Source organism: Triticum urartu, chromosome 6A (assembly GCF_056163025.1).
Source record: "Triticum urartu cultivar PI428250 chromosome 6A, HENAU_Tu73, whole genome shotgun sequence".
Lineage (NCBI taxonomy): Eukaryota > Viridiplantae > Streptophyta > Magnoliopsida > Poales > Poaceae > Triticum > Triticum urartu.
The window spans coordinates 537,788,720-537,803,139 of record NC_141878.1 but is presented as its reverse complement, the minus strand read 5'-3'; the positions used below and the strand labels follow the sequence as shown (position 1 = coordinate 537,803,139).

General features: G+C 49.1%; 4 protein-coding genes across 4 annotated transcripts; 3 read left to right on the top strand and 1 right to left on the bottom strand.

Annotated features, from left to right (window-relative positions):
• Positions 1–227: 227 nt before the first annotated feature.
• Positions 228–3,760, top strand: LOC125516897 (disease resistance protein RGA2-like). The gene has a single exon (XM_048682168.2). The coding sequence runs from the start codon at positions 241–243 to the stop codon at positions 3,724–3,726; it is 3,486 nt and encodes a 1,161-aa protein (XP_048538125.2). The 5' UTR covers positions 228–240; the 3' UTR covers positions 3,727–3,760.
• Positions 3,761–5,050: 1,290 nt separating this feature from the next.
• LOC125514765 (glycosyltransferase family 92 protein RCOM_0530710-like) lies at positions 5,051–6,978 on the top strand. Its single transcript, XM_048680121.2, has one exon. The coding sequence runs from the start codon at positions 5,284–5,286 to the stop codon at positions 6,976–6,978; it is 1,695 nt and encodes a 564-aa protein (XP_048536078.1). The 5' UTR covers positions 5,051–5,283.
• LOC125514766 (DNA-3-methyladenine glycosylase (MAG)) lies at positions 6,941–9,420 on the bottom strand. Its single transcript, XM_048680122.2, has 6 exons — positions 8,922–9,420; positions 8,606–8,677; positions 8,380–8,503; positions 7,599–7,669; positions 7,447–7,504; positions 6,941–7,361 (listed from the first exon to the last, which is right to left on the bottom strand). The coding sequence occupies exons 1-6, from the start codon at positions 9,324–9,326 to the stop codon at positions 7,198–7,200; spliced, it is 894 nt and encodes a 297-aa protein (XP_048536079.1). The 5' UTR covers positions 9,327–9,420; the 3' UTR covers positions 6,941–7,197.
• A 1,353-nt stretch (positions 9,421–10,773) lies between these two features.
• Positions 10,774–12,839, top strand: LOC125514764 (metal tolerance protein 3). The gene is made up of 7 exons (XM_048680119.2): positions 10,774–11,067; positions 11,153–11,352; positions 11,439–11,637; positions 11,737–11,915; positions 12,018–12,168; positions 12,262–12,395; positions 12,485–12,839. Exons 1-7 carry the CDS (start codon positions 10,878–10,880, stop codon positions 12,662–12,664), a joined length of 1,233 nt encoding a protein of 410 aa, XP_048536076.1. The 5' UTR covers positions 10,774–10,877; the 3' UTR covers positions 12,665–12,839.
• The last annotated feature ends 1,581 nt before the right edge of the window (positions 12,840–14,420 follow it).

Genomic DNA, 14,420 nt, shown 5'->3' with positions numbered 1-14,420 from the left:
CCAGACCGAGCCCATTAATTTTATCCGGTTTTGGGTTCAAAACTGGCTTTCCAACTGGGCCCTAAACTTCGGGTAGTTAAACTTTTTCTTTGGAGAAAATAATTGCACAGCAGCTCTCTTATTCTGTTTAACTATATTTATATCTTTAATATTCCTCTGACCACAAACTATGCTTCCATAATGCTCACCATGTACTCTGATTTTCAACAGGATAAAAAGAAATTTTGGGACGCAGTCGACATGACTATACTTGGGGGCATCACGGTCATTAGTGGCATCAATGAGTGTGTCAATTTGTTTCAGTGGGCCAGATCTGCTATTTCATCTCTTCGCTCCCGATGGAGTGGCACAGAGGAGCAAACGCTTCAGGATGAAGTACTGCACTTGCAGAGTGGCCTACTACGCCTTAGGGATACACTTCCTGCAATGTGCGACCTCATTGATCGAGCAGAGTGGAGGATCCATGAACAGTGCGTGGCCAAGCTCCTTCCAAAACTCAGGGATGCAGTGTATGATGCTGATGACCTTCTTGATGAGTTTGGATGGTATGAGCTGAAGGTGGCCGTGGAGGGCAATGCAAGCCAAAGCCCTTTTGTTGACTTCTTTAACAGTGTTATTCAAGGTAGCTTCAACAAAGTGGAAGATATCCAGAAAAGACTGAAAAATCTTTCTAGGCAGCTGGAGGAGATGGGTTTGCGTGAAGAGACACCGCACTTTGATAAATCAGTCAGGCCAGATACTAGCTCTTTGCCCGATGAGACAAAAATATTTGGTCGTGACCTGGAGCTGAAGCAGGTGATAGGATTGCTTGGTGTACCTACAAATATTAGCGGGGCTCATCTCAAACGCAAGAGAGCAAGTACTGTAGTGAGAGGGTCGACAAGTACATCAAGCAACATTAGTAATGAATCAAGAATACCAAGCATTCCTGTTTTGCCAATAGTTGGACTTGGGGGTGTCGGAAAAACCACTTTGGCCCAACATATCTGCAATCATCAACAAGTGAAGTCTTACTTTGACTTGGTAATTTGGATTTGTGTCTCAGATGACTTTGATGTGACAAGGTTAACCAAAGAGGCCGTGCAAGCCTCTTCTGATAATTTGGATTCTCTTCAACGCGCTCTTTCAAAGAATGTGAGGAACAAAAGGTTCTTGATTGTCCTTGATGATATGTGGGATGATGCCTTGAAGGAAAATGGGCTGTGTTGGAAGAGGTTTTGTGCACCTTTGAGAAATGTGATACAGGGAAGTATGATTTTGGTCACCACTAGATCTCCAAAGGTTGCTGATGGAGTGGGGACAATGGAGCCCTTTATATTGGATTGTTTGAAGGATGATGTCTTCTGGAATTTCTTCAAACTATGTGTGTTTGGATCTGAGAGTTCGAACAGTGAACCTGAGCTAGAGCTCATTGGTAGAAGCATACTTCCTAAACTGAAAGGTTCTCCTTTAGCAGCCAAAACTCTTGGTCGCCTGTTAAAAATGAACCTTCATGTAACACACTGGAATAAAATACTAGAAAGTGAATTGTGGGAGTTGAGACAAAATGAGACTGAAATTTTGCCAGCACTTCGGTTGAGCTACATGTATTTACCATTCCATTTGAAGAGATGCTTCTCGTTCTGTGCTGTATACCCTAAAGATCACAAATTTGAGAAGGACTATTTAGCTGAAATTTGGGTAGCAGAAGGCTTGGTTGAACCTCAAGGTGACATTCCGATTCAAGATATTGGCTGCCAGTACTTCGAAGATCTTGTAGAACGTTCCTTCTTTCAGAAAGTTCGTGATACTTACGTAATACATGACTTGCTGTATGACATGGCACAACTAGTTTCGGAGCATGACTGCTTTGTCATTAAAAATATGAGTGACTTCCAGAAAGTTCCTCAGGACGTTCGTCATCTTTCAATACTCTCTAGCACAAAATTTGACCGTTCCACATTGCTGAGTCTATGCAAGCACACAAAACTCCGTACACTATTTTGCAACAAGTCTTTAAGGAATAAGACTGTAGCTTCTGTTGTAGTTCATTGGTTCAATGAACTTCGGCATATGCGTGCAATCATTTTTTCTGCCATTGAGGAGTTACCAGATAGTGTTGGCAACTTGAAGCATCTCCGGTACCTGAAAATCTCCAGAGCATGTCCTTTCGACAGCCTTCCTTCAGCAATTTGTTGCCTGTATAATTTGCAGATTTTCAGTGCTAGCGAATGCAAGCTAGAAAGCTTGCCCAGTGACTTCAGTAAATTGATCAGCTTACAGAGATTTGAATCAAATGGATTTCAATATGATCAAGACTGTCCACTAAATTTTGATGCAGACAGTGAACGGGGACTACGAATGAGAGTGCTAAAGAATGTGACCCAATTTTGTGGAGATTTGGAGATATGCAATCTGAGCATGCGAAGCAAGGATCATGCAGCACAGGTTGAACTAAAGAATAAGCGATATCTTAATGGCCTCACCTTGGGGTGGTCTTTATCCACACAGGGGCACAGTGAGATTGAAGTGCTTCAAGTTCTACAACCTTCCATCAATCTCAAATCTCTGCTCCTGCGGTGTTATCCAGGTGTATCTCTCCCAAACTGGTTTCAGCCACAAAACTTAGCTAATTTAACATCACTATCGTTGCATAACTGTGATGGACTCGAGAGCATATCATTTTCCAGGATCTCACAGCGCATAAACCTAAATGATATGCGTGCGGTGCCAATTGACAACAATAATGACAGTATTGGTACTTTCTTGGCCCTGACAGTCATATCCATTTACATGTGCAAGAATGTATCAAGCCTTGAACAAGTGCTACATCCAGCTTCTGTACCAGCCATCAAGAAAATAACAATTCAATATTGCAATAAGTTAGTATCAGTGCCAACTGAGAGGTTTGAGGACTTGCATTGCCTTGAAGAATTATACGTGAGTGATTGTCCAAATATTTACTCCTATGGTTTGGTGGCGCCCTCCCTCGAGAGGCTCGTGCTGGGTAGTTCTGGGAATCTTGCAGGAAATATAGAATGCTCGTCCCTAGTCTGCCTTTCTTTGTCATGTCACTGCGTGACATCCATCGAACCACAAATGTGGAGTCTTCCAGCTCTACTAGAGTTGAACATTACAGGGTGCAGATCTCTTACATCTATTGGACAACCTGAACCTTTCTTCACTAACATTTCTCGTGGCGGAGGCACCACCAGCGTGATATTCTCATCTCTTACTTCCATAACCATTTATGATTGTGAGAAACTGTCAACCATTGATGACCTTCTAACAGAAGAATATCTACCTGCTATCGAGAGCATTCTTGTTGGACGCTGTGGCAAGTTAATTTCCCTATCCAGTGAAACGTTTGGAAGTTTCCCTTTCCTGAAGGATTTGAAAGTTCATGATTGCCCAAGTATCAACTGGCAAAGTGGATTGGCGCTCCCATCATCCCTCCAAAGACTCTACTTACGGTCATGTGGGGATATCTCCGCATGGGTTCCCAGTAGCCTAGAGAACCTCGCATCCCTTGTTTCACTGCAGATGATTGAATGTCCACGTGTAGTGTCCATTCCAGGAGAAGTTTGGAGCAGTGATCTCACGTCACTCAAGGAATTGAAGATTGAGGATTGTCCAGACCTTGTGTCAATTGGTGGGGCAAATGCAATTGCAGAAATAAATAATGTGTGTATTTCTGGCTGTCCAAAGATGAAGGAAAATGCTTATGTGATGAGAGGGCGCTTCTAGATCTGATGGGAGAGTCACTCATTCTCTATGGCAGTGGCAGGTATGTTCTAGCGAGTCCATTGCCAGATTTTACTCATATTTTCTTTCACTCTCTAGTTAACTATGAAAACATGCATGAAGCTGCATACGCTGGGCATCTTGTTCATAATAACTGTACGTGTAACCTGTTGCCAACAGTTAATCATTTTTGCTCCAGAGTTTGGTCACCCTTGACTCATTAATCTTTTGGTTCCAAATAATTCAAAAGACAAAATGAGTTTGCAAATAACATAGGCATCCAACTAAATTGGCTTCCAAATAAGCTAGTTCAAAGGATGAAATGTGTGACGAAATATGAAAACCCCCTTTATGCAGAAGGTGTTATGCCAATTTCTCCTCATCGCAGCCTGTAGAACCATTTTTTTTTCCCGCAGAATTTTTTTGCTCGAACTACTTTACTAATAAATTCTTTCTTTTTATGTTACTTCTTGGGAATCAAGAATCAAATGTCTTGGAAGACCAATCGAAAGAAGAAGCTTTTCGCACAATTCACTCTAGGCCATTGTAAATTCTCTTACAGCGTGTTTGGCAGCTTGAGGAAAAGGCATGGGAATTTTTAAGTGGGAGTTAGCTGAGAGATTCCCGTCCATCATCAATTCCCCTGTCCTCCAATCAAACAAGGGAATTTAAACCCCATGCCCTCCTAATTCCCATTCCCTAAAACACTACTTCCCCCGAAACAAACAGGCTCTTAGTTTACTCCAGGGCTGCTCATTCAACCATTTCTCTGTTTAGGAGTACGTAATAACCACCAGCTCGATCCCAGTTCCCAAGGAAGGTAACAATCTTGTTTCAAAATTACAAAATACTTAGCTGCAGCTTGGAAGTTGCAACTTTTGTTGTGTATATGCATGTGTGTTGCCTGTTTAAACCAAATATTCTCCCCCAAGGGAATTTTTAGATTTTCTGTCTCGCAGCTTAATTTCTTCATCCTTGCAAATAAACTGAATAAATAAAGGGTTTAACGTGGCTATTCTGACCAAAATATTTGGTGAACTGGCCAAGATATTTTTCTTTATATATAAACTCGATGGTTATCACGCCAATTACAGGCGGAGGAAGTTCAACAGTTTTTGTTATGCGCACTGTTGCGTGGCGCTGAACGAGCGGTGCTAGCTACACCTCGTGTCCTAATTTCACTTCGATCTTACACTGACTATCCGGTTTGAGCCAACGAAGACAACGTGGCTTACACGCGCTGCACTAGCTCAGTGGCGACGTAACGCATGCCAATAATCGGTCGCACGATACTGATTTGCAAAGTACGTAAGCACGAGCACTAGTAGTCGTAGACTCGTACTCCAGCAGTCATCGTCGTCGTCGTGGTCATGGCCTCGTGGGTGGCTAAAACAAAATGGGCATCGCTGTCGCTTAACTCGCAGTGGCCAATCCGTGCAAGCCACTAACCCATCGGCGCAGCGAGCTACAAGCAGGAGACGGACCTGGTCAGTTCCTGCGTGAAATTCCCATCGATCGCCGCCGCAACCGTGCGTCATCTATTCTGCCTGGGCAGGCACCATGCAGTCGCGCCGGCGGCACGCCGCCGCCGCGGCCCTCTCCGTCACGGCGCTCCTCGTCTTCATCTGCGTCCAGGCCGGCCTCGTTGCATTCCCTCTGCGCGATACGCGCTCGCGCTCCCTGCTCGTGCCGCCGCGCTGGCTGCCCCTCGGCCTCCGCGCCGTCCGAGCCGAGACAGCCACGCCGGCGGGCGCGGGAACGGAGGCCGTGCTGCTTCCGGGCTGGGAGGTCATCGCCCTGGTCCGACGACCCGACGCCGCCAGTGCACCCGTACAAAACGCCACGTGTGTGTTCCGGGGCGGGGCGTCGTCCCCGGCGCGCGCGCTCGGGCCGCTGCCGGCGACCGGCCGCCACGCTTACAGCTGCATCATGCCCGAGCCAACGCGGACTCAGCAACATGACGCGCCGCTCGTGCTCTTCTCCGCCTCCACGGTAGGTAACGCCGACGATGGCGCCTCAGGCCGCTCGCCGGAGATGCTGAAGTGGAGCGACCGCATCGTGTATGAGTCCGTCGTGATCGACGGTGGTGACGTGCTCGTCTTCGCCAAGGGCGTCAACCGACGGAAAAAAGTCAACCGCCCGGCTGCAGACATCCGGTGCCTGTACTACCGTGGCGACGCCGGTAACGCCGTGGCCTCGCTGCCGGCCACCACCTCGGCGCAGCAAGTCTTCCGGTGCCCGCCTCCACCGGCAACGACTCCGGTAGACCGAGAGCTGCGCGTCACGCTTGCCGTGGTCGGAGAGGAGCCCATCCCCTCACTGGCCACCTACGATCCTCCACGGCGCCCCGACTCGTCGCCGGCGACCGGATCAACGCCGTCAGGGAAGAGGCTGATTTGCGCCTGCACCATGGTCCGGGACGTGGCCAAGTTCCTGCGGGAGTGGGTGGTCTACCACGCGGCCGTGGGCGTGGACCGGTTCTACGTCTACGACAACGGGACCGAGGATGACCTGGTGGACCAGGTGCGCCATCTCACCTCGGACGGATTCGAAGTCTTCACTATGACCTGGCCCTGGCCCAAAACTCTAGAGGCCGCGCTGTCACACGGCGCAGCAGTGCATCGAGATTCGTGCGAGTGGATGGTCTTCATCGACGTCGACGAGTTCCTCTTCTCTCCACACTGGGTCCATCCAGAGAACCCTACGAAATCTATGCTCCATTCGATCACAACCGTCGAAAAAGACATTGGACAGGTGTCCATGTGGTGCGCGGATTTTGGCCCCTCGGGCCAGACCGTGCACCCAAAGGAGGGGGTCACCCAGGGCTACACATGCCGAAGGCAGATCATGGAGCGGCGCAAGTCATTGGTCCGGCTCGACGCGGTGGACCGGTCGCTGACTAACTCGGTCCACTACTTCATGCTTCAACCAGGGTTTCGAAGCAAATGGAGCACGCGAATTCGCGTGAACCACTACAAGTACCAAGCTTGGGACGAGTTCAAGGTGAAATTCCGCCGCCGAGCTTCGACATACACCGTCGATTGGACCGACAAGAAGAACCTCCGTTCCAATGACCGGACCCCGGGTTTAGGGTTTGAGGCAGTCGAGCCGGCTGGTTGGCCGCACAGGTTCTGCGAGGTGAATGACACTTTGCTCCGCGATGTGACTCGCAGATGGTTCGGCCTTGGATTTGGAAATAAGCTGGGTAGGCGACGAATAATCGGTACAACTCCTGGCTCATCATATAATGTATGAAAACATGATCAAGAGACATTGATCTATCTCTCTGGTGTGTACAAAAGCTTCTTATGTACAAATTGTTCATTTCAGCTAGTCCAGATGGACCAGATCATGGAATACATGGCATGTTTTTCAGTGGGCATAAACACAGTGCATTTGGCAACGCAAAAGTGCTGCCATCAGATTGGGTGAGTTGTTAAGGCCGAGTCACTCTTCTCCACCATATCCGGGTCTTCACCGAGGTCTGAGAGTGTTCTTCGGGGCACTGATCCATGGGGTGCCCGCAACCGCGAACCTCCATGGCGCCATGACATGCTCGGGCGATGCATACTCGATTCCGACACGGGGGCCAACCAAAATGTTCTCAGGTTCTGGTGCATCCAGAACTTCCAACCCACCTGAGACAGAAAACAAAATGGTGGATAAATATGCATTGACGACATCTGACAGATTCAGGCAATATTGGAGATAGCTCAGTTTTACCGGGTGTATATAGTGGATGGTTCGACCAGTCGGTGGAAAGCCCCAGAGCTTGGCCGACCTGAATAAGAAGGCAAGAACAGTTATGACACAGTGTTATAGGAACAACCATAATAATTCAGAAAACAAAAGCTTTGATGTCGAGCAGTGTACACCTTTCCTGGTCCTGTAAGTAGGATCGGTTTCTCGGTTTGTTGGCCACGACGCTGCTGAATAATTTCCAGTCCTACAGTAATTTCATAGGAAGTAGCAGCATTCAGCTCAAACTAGATGTTACAAAGGAGAAAGGATGACAGGGGACAAATTGGCCTTTTTACACAGCCAAAAACATGTGTTGTCAGTTTGCTACAAAAGAACATCATTTATCGTGCAAATATGTAATTTGATTTGTGGAACTGGCATTTGGTATATGATGTTCTACTCCAGCTGTCTAATGTCAAAACTCATTTTGCTTCTTTTCCCAAATTAGGGTATTATGGAATTAGGAAACTTAGGAGGAAAGATGGCTATATCTTCTATGTTCCTCTTGCTCGCATAATTATGTCTCGTAAACTCCCATCTTTTGGCAGTGGGGCGACAAAAGTAAATCTAAAAAAATTCTATGTTTCTCACACATGCTTCGAGAAACACACTCTCTGACTCAGATTAGTATAGTTTCTCACATAAGAAGGGTATTTCAGCAATGCTTTGGGTGAAGAAAAAAAAATCAGGAATAAAGAACCAACTCCAGCATTGCCCCTAACATTCAACTAAAGCAACAAATTGCGGTTACAGTATTATCTTCTATAAAAAAAGAGGCGCCTCATGGAATTTCAGTCAAGGTTCAAACCAAATCACCCCAAATCCTTATCTATTTCACTTGTTGTTAGTACATATGTGCATGTAAAAAAGTAACTGCTGGTAGATATCCATGTGCAGTCAGTGAGGAATGCATACCACTAACTGGGGCACACGCTCGGATCAGAACAGCAGCTCCGACGCCCTCTTTGTCGGCAACAACATTGAGCATCATGTGGAGTCCATAGCATAGGTACACATATGCATGCCCTCCTGGTCCAAACTACAACACATGAACGAGGAAAACCTCAGCGGGTCTCAAAGGTCAAAATCCTCCCTATTACCATTTCACAAGATCAACAATGACAGGAAGCACCGGCCTTACCACAGGAGCAGTTCTCGCCGTGATGCCGAACCGGCCATGGCACGCGGAATCGTTTGGCCTGTAAGCCTCCACCTGAAACCAAGATGAGCAATAGATCAAAAATGACACAAGTTGATACTACTCTGCTAAGTTTGAGAAGAAATAAGGTATGCTCATGCCACCAAACTAGAATTACACAACAAGATGCTACTGGCACATTTCAATCAAAATGTGCTCCAGTTATTGCAACATTGTTAACTTTGATCCAGCAAGATGCGGCATTTGTCAAGTACAAGCACCTCTCCACGCCAAAAAGAAAAGAAAAGATTGCGAGCACCTCGGTGATGCGGAGGACGACTTGGTCGCGGCGCAGGAGCTTGCCGAGGAGGCGGGGGGCGAGGTCGAGCGCATCCACCTCGAAGAACTCGCGAGGCAGAGCCATACCTGCGGCAGACTGCGGGGACACCGCCGGCGGTGAGAGGGGTGACGGCGTGGCCCTGGCCGCCACCAACGCCCGCGCAGCCTCGGCCTCTCCGGCGGCGAAGTCAGCGGCGAGGAGGCGGCTGCGGGGCCGCTGTTTCTTCCTGGGGGAGGATCGCTTGAAGCTCGGGGGCGTGGCCGCGCCTGGGGTGGTCATCGGCGGTGGCCCTCCGGCGGCCGGCGGCGAGCGGCGGCGTGGGGGTTTGAGTTGGGGAACGGGAGGGTGAGGCTGGACGGCTGGGATGGAACGGAGGGGCTTCATCGACGTCAACTGTGATGCCGCACAGCTCAGGCATTCCCGGTTTGAGATGGTCAAGAAATTTTATTTTATTTTTGAGCTAGAGATGGTCAAGACTTGAAAAAGAAAAGATTGGAGGAGCCTCTAGTTGTTTTGTATTTTTCGTCTTGGCGCCGGTTGTTCGTTTTCATTCCAAAGCAATTGTCAACTCACAAAAGGACAATCAATGTCAAAGGTTTAAGTTGTGGATTATGCTTTTTCTTGGCTCACTCTACCTAATTGTAGTTGGATTTATTCTATTGGTATATGTTTATTTTGCATATATAGGCTAGTACATCAATAATTCTAGGGGATGACATCTTAAGCTGTTGGGATTGTACCTTCTAAAAAGAAGGATTGGATAGGCGATTCTGTTGTTATACCTGCGTTTGAGGTAAGTTGGATAATGACACTGAAGCTGGATAACGACATCGGAGTATTAGTAAGGGAAAAGAAAGCATAGTCATCTCATTTTTTTCGTCGGCGGTTTGGCAGCAGTGTCTCCTGATCTATGATTGTGTCGATAACCCCCAAGGTTGATGGTGGCAACTTGAAGTGGGAGATGTTGCGTCCATCTACTCATCCTCACTAGTACCCCTTTTTCGACCATCATTTCTCCTTCATCCATCATGCTTTATCAATCTTTGTTGCAAATCACAACCAACACCATGTTCCCCCTCCTCATATAAAAAGCTATTTCGCATTCTTTATCTCAATAGTAATTACTTCGTTCTACAATAAACCAAATGTTAACACACAAAAAGACATAGAATTTCAGTGAGGCTACATCAAAATTTATATGAATGTTAACTCACAAGTAGATATACAAAGTCTCGTGGTTAGTAGGGACTAGAATAGAGGTTGGACTATAATTTGTACGAATGAAGCCTACTAAATATTTTTTGCTAATAGTTTGCATTCGCTTCTATCTGAATGAGTAGACTTTATTGAACTTCATTTGCGTCTTAACTCGTCACTTTGTCAGTCGTGTGGTTAGCTATGATCGAGTGAGGTCTGTTTTAAACATTTAACTCACGTGGCTCGTAGAAATCGACCCCTAACATCTCAATCCCTAAAACCATTACGTAGTACTCACGGATCTCGGTCATTCTTCAACCCCGGATGTTCTTCCGTATGAATTAAAGATTTAAAACAAACTTCACTCGCTATCGTCTCTAGAGGAATTCGTGATAGTTGAGTAATTGTATACATGGCTACCTGCTTTTGACGGGAGTAGGACGGCGACATTAGATTTGGAGTATGAAGAAGGGCAGAGGAAACGCAGCCATCAATCAAAACGTGTGACCACCAAGGTGGAAGACGAAATCTGAGCCGTCCATCAGGAAGATCCCACTGTTTTTTTTTTGTTTGTTGACCTCCAAAGAGGGGAACATTTTCGAAGCTTTGTCCCGTAGATATAAAGGCGAACTTGGAAATATCCGGTGCGCCTGCTGAGAAGGGCGAAGGCAGCCAAAACCTGACCTCCCACTCCCAGCCGGCCGTACCCGACGTCGGAGTCAAGGCGTACGGACGGCCATGGAGGGCGACGACCGGAGCGCCCCGCTGCTGGCCAACGGCGCCGGACGGCCGTCGCTCCGGCGGCGCGACTCGGCGCGGTCGCTGCGCAGCAGCTTCCTGCGCCGGCTGCCGGACAAGATGCGCACCGAGCTGGACCCCGAGCGCGGCGCCGACGTCGACGTCGCCCGCGTCAAGGACCTCTCCCAAGGTAACCTCCTCCCCCAGCTCGCCGCTTGCTTAATCCATGGAGGAGCGCCGCGACAAGTTCGTCCCCCAATTTTTGCCGCGCGCAGGTGAGAGGGAGTACTACAGGAAGCAGCTCGCCGCGCTGAGGACCTTCGAGGAGGTGGAGGCCCTGTGCATGCCCGGCGAGTTCGGCTCGGACGACGATGGCGACCCCGACGCCGACGACGCCGACGACGAGGAGCAGAAGCAGAGCGAGTTCGCCATGAAGATATCCAACTACGCCAACATCGTCCTCCTGGCCTTCAAGGTGATTGATTGATTGGCTCAATTGCGCGACGGGGGAAGCGAAATCGATCGCTCTGACGCTCTGATTCTGACTCGTTCGGGCTGCAGGTGTATGCCACGATCAGGACGGGGTCCATGGCGATCGCGGCGTCCACGCTGGACTCGCTGCTGGACCTGATGGCCGGCGGCATCCTCTGGTTCACGCACCTCTCCATGAAGAAGGTGAACATCTACAAGTACCCCATCGGCAAGCTGCGCGTCCAGCCGGTGGGGATCATCGTCTTCGCCGCCATCATGGCCACTCTAGGTGCGAAGTGAGCCCCAAATCTCCCCACAGACTCACAGTTCTTTCTTGCTTCTTGTCGGTCACAAATCGAAGTGAATTCCGTCCCTCAATTCGTGCCAGGCTTCCAGGTCCTGGTGCAGGCGATCGAGCAGCTGGTGGAGAACGAGCCCGGCGACAAGCTGACCTCGGAGCAGCTGACATGGCTCTACTCCATCATGCTCTCGGCCACCGCCGTCAAGCTCGCCCTCTGGTTCTACTGCAGGAGCTCGGGGAACAGCATCGTCCGGGCGTACGCCAAGGTGAAAGAAAGAAAGGGACGACCTGGCCTTGCCATTTTTTGAGCCGATGCAGAATAGATTCTTGAGAAAAGTGATGCGGAATTTTTGCCTTGTGCCGTCCAGGACCACTACTTCGATGTGATCACCAACGTCGTCGGCCTGGTGGCCGCCGTCCTGGGAGACAGGTTCCTGTGGTGGATCGACCCCGCCGGGGCCGTGCTCCTCGCCGTGTACACCATTGCGAACTGGTCCGGGACCGTGCTTGAGCAAGCAGGTCTGCTCCCCGAATCTTCTGAATTTATCTTCAGTTGCTGCTCTGGTTCAGTAGAAACTAAACTGGAGCTCTGAATTCTTCTGATCTGTGTAGTCTCGCTGGTGGGGCGGAGCGCGCCGCCGGAGATGCTGCAGATGCTGACCTACCTCGCCATGAAGCACGACGCGCGCGTGCAGCGGGTCGACACGGTCCGGGCCTACAGCTTCGGCGCCCTCTACTTCGTCGAGGTCAGTTCATGGCCACACAGAGCATGCATCTGAAATTCACTTGAGGTCAGTTCATGGAGTACATTCTTCTTCTCCGGGTCCGGCGCCAGGTCGACATCGAGCTCTCGGAGGACATGCGGCTGCGGGAGGCGCACGCCATCGGGGAGTCGCTGCAGGAGAGGATCGAGAAGCTGCCGGAAGTGGAGCGGGCGTTTGTCCATGCGGACTTCGAGAGCACCCATAAGCCGGAGCACACGGTCCGGAGCAGGCTGCCGGCGACCGAGCCCTGATGATGGCGCCTTCCCCTCCAGCATTTGCCAGATCTTGTACAGCGAAAATACACACCTGAAGCTACGGTGTTCTTGTTGTTTTTCTCTTGCGCTGACCTCGAAAAACGCAGCAACGGAGCCATCTGGAAGATGGATATCTCAGTGGAATAATACAGGATTCGCCATTTTTATGGGAGCTGACGCTTGTTCCTTCTTTCTGTCACTTTTTCCCCCTTCTGAATGATGATTCTGTTTTCTTGCTCTGCAACACTAGATTCTGAGCATCTTGATTTTTTTGACGCCAACAACAACAACAACAACAACAACAACAACAACATAGTCATATGGAAGATGGATATCTCTTGTTCCTATTTTATGGGAGCTAAGAGCATCTCTAATAGGTGCCCTATAATAGGGCATAACCGCTTTCTACACCAAATGCTGCAAATTTGCAACACTTAAGCGGTCGTTACAAAACAAAAAGCAGTCGCGCGAACGTCCAACCGCCGCATGGAACCTTCCCGCACCACCTCTGTTGCCAGATTTACCCCTCGTTGCCGCCGCCGCGCACCGCAACGACTCAATCGGCGTCGTGCAACCCCATTCCGACGCACCACCTTCACGCCACCGCAGCAGCCGCACCGGCCGATATTCGGCCGTCGCAAGTCCCCATCCCAACGCCGCTCCACCTCCGCGCCGTCAGCGTAGTCGCACCAACCTCCAACGCCGCGACTGCAGCACTCCGTTATCTCTTTCTTGTCACTGTGTCGTCGACATGCCGCGGAAGCTCAAGTCCAAAAGCAAGTCGGGCTTCAAGGGGGTGCGTACGTGGGGCTCCGACCACTTTGGTGTAGATTTCAAGTGTGAGAACCATCTCTACTGTCTCGGCACTTTCAAGACAGGCAAGCTCGCCGGGCGAGCCTACAACGTCACCGCTTGGCGGTTCGGCCAGTCGCAGGAGGAAATGAACTTCCGGAAGATCGCAACCCAGGAGGATGCGGAGTTCATCGATCCGCCGATGACCATTGTATCCTGCAATGAGGAGGAGGAGATGACATACGCGTTTTTCCCAACAAGAGCAATGCGGAGGCTATGGCGAGGTTCGGGCAGGAGAATCCACGGTGCGTCCAGTACAAGGAGGAATTCTTCTAGAAGTGAGACCATGAGAAGAAGAATGAGGAGCGAGAGGAGGCTAGCCCCTCGATGGTGATCAACCTCGAGTGGGAGGAGGAGAGTTAAACTCAGCTTTGGAACTCCATCGACACTGACTATGTGGGGGATGAGTAGTGATATTTATGCTTTAGGGTGATCAAGTATTAGGACGATCTTTATGTTTAGAGTTTAAAACGTTGCAATGTTTGGATGTTTTAAAATGTTTGAAATGACTATGCAATGTGCTTTCAAAAAAATTGTTTGCATGTTTGGAGGTGCTCTATTTTAGGGCATCTGTTGGAGATGGATGTTTTGGTGTTGCAAATTTTGCTCCAAGCCAACTTTGGTGCCCTAAAATAGGGCACATATTGGAGATGCAATAACATTTTCTTCCTTCTTTATGTTACTTTCCCCCCTTTCCGATTCTATTTTCTTTCTCTGCAACACTAAATTTTGAGCTTCTTTGTTTTTTTCGATGTCGCAAGAGTGATCAGAGAGCCCTAATCATTTGAGTTGTGTACTCCATAAAATGGTGCATGTATCATACATCACCTAAAACTGGAAGAAACTAGTATGATTGTGGATGTGGGTAACTCTATGTCATCAAAGGGGGACTAGAAGAATT

Excerpts from the sequence above, each read along its gene's own strand:
- LOC125516897 (XM_048682168.2), top strand. The coding sequence starts at position 241 with ATGACTATACTTGGGGGCATCACGGTCATTAGTGGCATCAATGAGTGT.
- LOC125514765 (XM_048680121.2), top strand. The coding sequence starts at position 5,284 with ATGCAGTCGCGCCGGCGGCACGCCGCCGCCGCGGCCCTCTCCGTCACG.
- LOC125514766 (XM_048680122.2), bottom strand. The coding sequence starts at position 9,326 with ATGAAGCCCCTCCGTTCCATCCCAGCCGTCCAGCCTCACCCTCCCGTT. Across the intron at positions 7,670-8,379 it reads AGCGTGTGCCCCAGTTAGTG|GACTGGAAATTATTCAGCAG; the intron begins GTATGCATTCCT and ends AAATTACTGTAG. Across the intron at positions 7,505-7,598 it reads TACTTACAGGACCAGGAAAG|GTCGGCCAAGCTCTGGGGCT; the intron begins GTGTACACTGCT and ends CTTCTTATTCAG.
- LOC125514764 (XM_048680119.2), top strand. The coding sequence starts at position 10,878 with ATGGAGGGCGACGACCGGAGCGCCCCGCTGCTGGCCAACGGCGCCGGA. Across the intron at positions 11,068-11,152 it reads CGTCAAGGACCTCTCCCAAG|GTGAGAGGGAGTACTACAGG; the intron begins GTAACCTCCTCC and ends TGCCGCGCGCAG. Across the intron at positions 12,396-12,484 it reads GCGCCCTCTACTTCGTCGAG|GTCGACATCGAGCTCTCGGA; the intron begins GTCAGTTCATGG and ends GTCCGGCGCCAG.